We start from the raw sequence: 7,534 nt of genomic DNA on the forward strand, positions 1-7,534 counted from the left end.
GGGGATGCTATAAACACAAAAGGTTTCAGGTACTCCATTCATATGGCTTATTTAATGGCTATCTAACATTTATGTCCCTGTTGTAGTATCAAAAGGCAATAGTAGAAGGGCTAATGGCCTTCTCACACTGATTATGCAAAAGGGACTGCTCACACAACCACAACTGCTTCCCCCTCCCCATCTGAAGACAAAGCCTTTTTACTAGAGAATGTCAGACATTTGCAACATTTTGCAAATCTCCTCACAAAAAATATGTATGTCACAAAAAAGCTGTAACTTTTTTTGTGTGTGTGTTCATTTTTGTTTTGTTGTCATTCCTCTTTGGACGTTATTTTGAGCCAGTGCCATATCATCATCATGTCATGCCTGGATAAGCACAGCATTTTTGTGAAAATACGTTATTGTACCAATCAAATACCTTTATTTTGCAGCTATGGCTCAAAAGCATACATCTAATCAGTATCTAAGTGTGAGAAACAGTAATAATTGATTTTGTTGAAACCATTGGGATTGACCGGAGACTTAAGGGTGGATGTAATAACACCTGTTTTCTGTGCAACCTGTGCAGAAAAACATGGCATGGTATGTAGGTCCCAACAGCACATGGTATGTAGGACCCAGCAGCACATGGTATGTAGGACCCAGCAGCACATGGTATGTAGGACCCAACAGCACATGGTATGTAGGTCCCAACAGCACATGGCTGGAGCTGCAGAAGCACACAATGCCAAGCTGTGATTTTCCTACTTCTGCGTATGCATTCATGGGAGGATCGAGGGGAAAGTGGGAGTTTGGGGTAAAACCATGGGAGGAGATGTGCGACTGATTACAAATTCCGTTGTATGTATGAAAACTGGAGGGGAGAGTGCACGTCTGTTTTGCAGTGAATTTTTCCTGTCTATTAAAAACAGGTGTAATCTAGGTAATGTGTTTGATGCATACATCCAGGAAAATCCAATCAGTGTTTTTGCTCACTTGTGCCCTGTTAAAAACAACCTTTCCTTTTGTTTCCATCTTTTTCACTTCATCCACTTCCCTTTGTGTAGCTGCTACAGTATCGATTTTATTTGTTATAGTTGCCCAAATAGTATTTTTGTTTAGTGGATGTAGAATTACGGCCTGTAATATCTCTATGTTTGCTAACCCATCATTAGTAAGTATCTATCACTATATCTTTATCTATCGCTAAACTTTGTTTTCTGTCGGACAGCAGTTCCATGATGGTTCGTCCATGCCTTTATGCTTTTATAAAGGGCGCTGCAAATTGTGGTTAGAGGGCAGTGATTTATTTGACATCCTTTGATTTAGTGATCAGACGCAGATTTAACAAGAGAAAAATAAAAAAAATCCAACGTGTGCATTCTGCGGAGTGGATAAGTCACTGTTTGTGCTGCGGTGGTGCGTCATCGCTTTACAAGCGCTTCTTATATTTATATTTATATGCTATGCACACTCACAAGCAGAAGAGCCAAGGGAATGCCTTGCACCTACTTTCTTCCAGAGATTTGTTTCGCACTGCGAAGACTAGCCAGAGCTTAGGCTTAGAGAATTCTTCCATCTTGCCCTTGATATCTACCTCTTCTATCATGAAGTACATGCAGGAGACATAGGCAGACATGCAGCAGACATAGGCAGACATGCAGCAGACATGCAGCAGACATGCAGCAGACATAGGCAGACATGCAGCAGACATGCAGCAGACATCTGCGATGCAAGAATGAGACACTAGTGAGCCAAGTATATATATAGAGAGAGGGAAGGCCACTCAGCGAATAGCTCTTCCCTAGAGGTCTGTTGAATTAGAAACCTTATGGGAACCTAGCTCACGCCGTGTTGGGATTTTGTATGATGGCCATGGGGAATTATGGATGAAAAAAACACTTAATAGCTTTCTGGTTAGTATCTGCCCATGTGCCAGCAGTTCTCTACCCATGCATTTATCTCTCTGTCTATCTATACACTTTTAACCAAGAGATATTTCCAGAACCTTTTGGTTTATTCATCTTTGAGGTGCAATGTCGCTCCTGAAAGGAAGTCTCATAGGAGGTGGCATATTCCCTTTCCAGGGAAGTGTGGACATTACTGACTAATGATTTTGTGAAAAAACAGCAAATCCATGGAAAGGGACAGTAGAGAATGTGATTGAATATGGAGGGAAAAGAGGCAGAGAATCATTTTGCTTCTCAGACAGCTGAAATGACAATTGCGAGATTGCTTTAATTTTGTCTGCAGATATTATGATACCGCTAACCTGTATTGCTCACAATAAACTCTACTTACACCAACACCAACACCACAAGTCCATTGGATGAAATCACAGATTTATTTCACAATCATTAAGATATCTTAGCAAGTAGGGTAATTGTCGTCTGTTCTTTTTAAAGAAGTTTTAGAAAGATTCAGCTCCTTGAAGTTGGCTGACAAACTATGTTAGCTTCACTAGCTAACAGTTAGCTAATTAGACTTGTTGCTGGTGCCTTAGTTGACACATTTCTTTGCTGTATTTTACTATAAGGTTAACGTTATGTTAGTGTCTGTGCCATCTGACATGGAAAATACAAGTGAAATTTTCAATATCGATTGAGTGCACATCATCAGAGCCTTTCTTGACGTCAACTGTGGCCGCTTCTATGCAGGTAGTTTTGGGATAGTTGACGCACTGTTTTGCGGTAAGAAAAACGTATCAAAAGATACAAATTGTAGCCGAATGGTGCACAGATAGGGCTTGACTAGCTGGCTATCTAAACATGGACTGTTTAACACCAAATGAAGCCTCCACTCTGCTCATATAGGTGACTGACAGAGGTAACACCGGTACTGTGTAAAAACATGAAAATGTATCATAATAGTTGTAAAGTCACATATATGTATTGTCTACATACTTTAAAGACAAGGGTCTGAAGTAGTAGATGAATAAGTATTAATCAATACCATTTACAACTCTTACACTCATAAAACATTCTGGCCCTCTGCAGCTGCTACAGTAAAAAATATAAAGTGCTGTTGCTGGCCACTATGGGGTCTAGAGGGACTTGTGCAGACGCAGGGGGCAGGGTTGAGTGGAGAGAGAGAGAGAGAGAGAGGAGAGAGAGAGGTGAGAGAGAGGAGCAAACACTGGCACGGCTTTACGGAAGAAACATCAACATCAAACTATATGGGTAGAACCGGTATAATCTCTTCCTATATTTCACATTAAAACATATCGTATACCTTATGAAGTCGATATACTGCCCAGCCCTAATAAAAATGTGAAACTCTTAAGTGCCAGTGTTTTGGTTTGTCTGTTCTGGGCTACAGTAAAAACATAGCGGACTCTGTGGAAGAGGACCTGCTCCCTATGTAGTTACGAAAAACATGCATGTCTGCTTTTCTATATGGACAGTAAAACCATGCATGTCTGCTTTTCTATATGGACAGTAAAACCATGCATGTCTGCTTGTCTATGCATGTCCATGCTTTCTACACCACAGAGGTGACAGGGAAATTCCCATTAGCGACTCATGACATGATAAGAAATATAACAATATCCCAATTTCATTTGGTGAGTGTAGTTTCTGTCTTTGAAATGTTAATTCTCTCCCATATTAGTCAGAATATGTGTGAAGGGAATTTTTTTACATTTCTTTATCTTTGATGAATACACGTACACCAACAGTCGAATTTTATTGAAATGATCTAGAAAATCCTAAATTGAATCCAATAATGAAAAAGCTTTTTTTTGGTGGTATAGTTTTGCCAAGGGGGCACTTGACGTGTGGTCAGTCACTACATGTTTCGGTCCTAAAAGTACTATTATAGGTATGAGCCAGATTGGGAGAATTCCCTCTCTCACATATAGATGTGTTCATATAGACCCCTGCATGTGAAATCATGAGAAATTAGGAATTATACTAATCATCCCAGAGTTCTTTTTCTGAAGGCAGTTTATGTGAATGTGCAAAAAGGAACAAGGGTGAACGAAGCAGAGTATCTATTCTCCATGCTTCATTAAACACAGAGACAACCAAATGTTTTCTAATTTGCATCCAATTACAGTATCATCTGTTTCTATGTTAGGGGGCTCTTGGTTTAATTGTGGGGAATGAGCTGTGCACGAATTTGCTTTGGATTTTAATTCAATCTCATGCACATTCATTTATTTATTCATTTATTTTACAGCCTGTGATCCTTAAAATCAAACAATACATACATGAATTTAGCAAATAACTCTCCAATTGTGCTCGTAGGTGTGAGTCAGTGAGCTGGAGAGTAACAGGAGCTGTGTGGAAATACTCTGCTCCACCATGAGATTCTGAGAATTCTTTTTGGAGATTCTGATGGTCGCTGCTAATTGCCTAAGTAAAATATGGCCTGAGAGTAAAACTCTGCTCAATCTTATTGAAGTAATGTTAGGCTGTTTTCACAGTCGGTCCGAACACGAGTGTGATTATTCCCCTCTCCATCTGCCCCTGCTGTGGTTTAGTTTGATGTCTGACTTCAGTTTTCACTATGTATTCATAACCTAGCGCTCATATTTTATGTATTATATACCACACACTATATTGGGACTCGGTCCTGTTTGAGGGCAGTTGTATTGGGGCTGTAAGACAGTGTGCTGCCTTCTGCTCCAGGCTGCAGTGGCAGATCTAGTGTTAACCAGACTAGTATGTTTCCAACTGGGAATAGAGTTGTAATTTCATGCATGAATAATTGACGTATGAGTGAATGAGCTGTTTGGCTGCACGTGACCCTACGTTAGCATCCATCATATCTAATCCAAAGTTAATACTGATATGGAACACAATGATGTTGACATGTCCCATTCCTCACACACACACACCCAAATAAACTCAGCCCAGATAATTGAATGAGTAATGGCGCTGTGCTCTTCCTGAGTGTGCTGACAACCTAATGTTCTCTGCTGGAAGTTTTCTTCAACGCAGTGAGTGAGCGAGTCACTTAAAATTCCCTGGACTAATCAAATTTGTGTATTTTGGGAGTTGTCTGTATGTCTGCTTACAATCATGTGTGAAAGTGTGAAAATAGACTGAGCAGGGTGTCTGTGTGTGTGTGTGTGTGTGTGTGTGTGTGTGTGTGTGTGCCAGAGAGAGTCAGAGAGAGACAGACTCATGGGAATTGTGAAGTCCTATGGTTTAGATAGATACAAGTGACAACACAGACACAGAGTGTGAGCTTGTCAGTGGAAGGAGAGGGATTCCAGCTCCTGCTGATTGAAGCAGCATGTTTTGTTCTGTTAGGTCCTTTGAGACCAGCGAGGAGGAACCTGACCTCTGTGACCCCAGTCAGCCTGCTGCTCGTGGTCGTCTGTGTGTCGGCGCTCTCTAAGTAGAGCAGAGTGATGCCCTCATATCTGAGAGGTCGTAGCCTCAGGTGGCAAGAGTCATGCAGTGATGCAGAAGTCTGCAGTCTTCCTCTGTCACAGTCAATAAGGGGATTCTGAAACCAGACAAATATGTTCCGACCGTCACTTTTAGCATTATATAGAAAATGTGAGTGTTCCCATCAATAATGAAACATGGATGATGAAACATCTGTAAAATCCTTTCTATCTGAGACTCCTTCTTTTCACGGTTCATAAAGGTCTTTCTTGTGTGTGTGTGTGTGTGTGTGTGTGTGTGTGTGTGTGTGTGTGTGTGTGTGTGTGTGTGTTTGTGTGTGTGACCAATATTTCTCATACTGTGACAGAGACCGCCAAGGCTTTATGAGAGAGGCGTTTAAAGAGATGGTTGATGCTTGGTTAAACGAGATGTGGTTGGAAAACAACAAACGCCATTGGTTTAATTTTTGATTAAATTGGACAGGGTAATAAAATGCCCCAAAACTATTCATTATGATTTATTTAGCAGGGGAACGTCAGCTTTGAACTTGAACTTAGATTGATGGCTTTGAATACCTGCTGTGTGTTACTGTAGTGCGTAGGCTTGTGTAGTCATAGACGTCATGCACAGCTGTTTTATATGTTCCATTTCCCCAAAACACACTGCAGTGTTTATTTGTGTGCAATTAGCACTGCTTCAGTGATTCTCTCTCTGTGTCTTATCCTTGGCTAATCCCTCCCTGTCTTCCACTTGCACTTTCCTACCTATTTTTACTCTTCTCTCTATCTTTCCTTCCTCTATCCTCCCTTTTCTGTGAACCCCACAGGTGCTGTTAGTGGTAGATAGTGACACAGATGGATTCCTTCACCTGCGACTCCCCGTCCTCTCTTCACTGCGTCCGCTTGAAGGTAGAGCCACAGCCTTCGTCTGCCAGAACTTCTCCTGTGCCCTGCCTGTCACCTGCCCACAGGAGCTCCGTAGGCTGCTGCTGGAATGAGACTGACCCCCACGTATGCAGAGTTGGATACGCACAAGCCTGAGTACCTGCTAATGCTGTCAAAAGGACCTCTTGGGTCATTTAGGGAGTTATCTAATTAAAATGTAACCAGCATAGTCATCTTGAGATACTTTTGGATTGTTTCACAGAGAAAGTTGAATTGACACTGGAGACAATGGCTGAATAACTGTTAGTGCCAGGCATTGCAGTAAGGTAAGGTAGGGCCATCTGAACCCAACTAATTCTTTCAGAGTAACATTAGTCTCAGTCATGCATTAGTCATGTTCTAGTCCTAAGCCACTGAGGACATAAGCCACATGGGACCAGCTTGGACATGTAGGTAGGATGTGTCTCACAATGTCTACAATAACCGCTTTAGACTGTGAACAAGAAATTGATAAGTCCGCTTGATCTTGAATGAAATAAAATGTGAAATATAGTAAACTGTATGGACAACTTAAGCTGAAATAAAGATGTCTTGATTAGTTACTTTTTGTGTGTTGCTTTTTATTTTGTGGTCTAAAGGCTTGCCTTGCACATGTATTGGTAATGAAAAAGAATGGCAATGGTAATAATTAATTTTATTCAAATGAACATGTGAGCCATGTAGGATAACAGTGACTCCATTCCCGCTTTGTCACAGCATTCAGACTGAAATAGAGGTGCTTTTTTCAAGAACAGCTTGGTTGTGCCAGACCTCTAGTCTGTTGAAGAAGAACTTGGTCCTCACGGCCTGTCTCATCCACAGGTTCCCCCTGAGAACTGAAGGTCTGGGATATTCCTGGTCCCCCAGGAGGTCATTACAGCTTACAGTAAAGGTCTGCATGTCTGTTCTCATGCTTGCTCCCTGTCCCCTCTCCCTCTGTAATAAGGTCACTAGAGAGGCTTAGCAGCCCACAGCTGGAGCGGCCCACCAGCCCTCTGTGAAGAGCAGAGGTGGGCAGGAGGAGAGGATAAAAGGGTGGGAGATTAACAGAGAAAGAGATAGTAGAGGAACAACACATGTGCTAAAGAAAAGAAAGAGAGAACTCACCATGGTGTGGAAGACAGAGGGAAAAGACAGCGTGTGGAGGACAGAGGGAAAAGACAGTGTGTGGAGGACAGAGGGGAAAGACAGTGTGTGGAGGACAGAGGGAAAAGATGGTGGTGTGGAGGACAGAGGGGAAAGACAGCGTGTGTAGGACAAAGAAGATGTGGCGCTGAGGACCGACGAACAAAC

At 41.9% G+C, this 7,534-nt stretch overlaps 1 protein-coding gene across 1 annotated transcript in view; it reads left to right on the forward strand.

The window, feature by feature from the left end:
- The window catches only part of LOC105903330 (spermatogenesis-associated protein 20), a 29,982-nt gene extending 23,178 nt beyond the window's left edge, over window positions 1–6,804 (forward strand). Inside the window, exon 8 of the mRNA XM_031561528.1 lies at window positions 6,145–6,804. Coding sequence (XP_031417388.1) covers window positions 6,145–6,315 — 171 coding nt within the window. The 3' untranslated portion in view covers window positions 6,316–6,804. The remainder of the gene's footprint in view (window positions 1–6,144) is intronic.
- The last annotated feature ends 730 nt before the right edge of the window (window positions 6,805–7,534 follow it).

The sequence above is a fragment of the Clupea harengus genome, chromosome 23 (genome assembly GCF_900700415.2).
Source record: "Clupea harengus chromosome 23, Ch_v2.0.2, whole genome shotgun sequence".
In the NCBI taxonomy this organism is placed as follows: Eukaryota; Metazoa; Chordata; class Actinopteri; order Clupeiformes; family Clupeidae; genus Clupea; species Clupea harengus.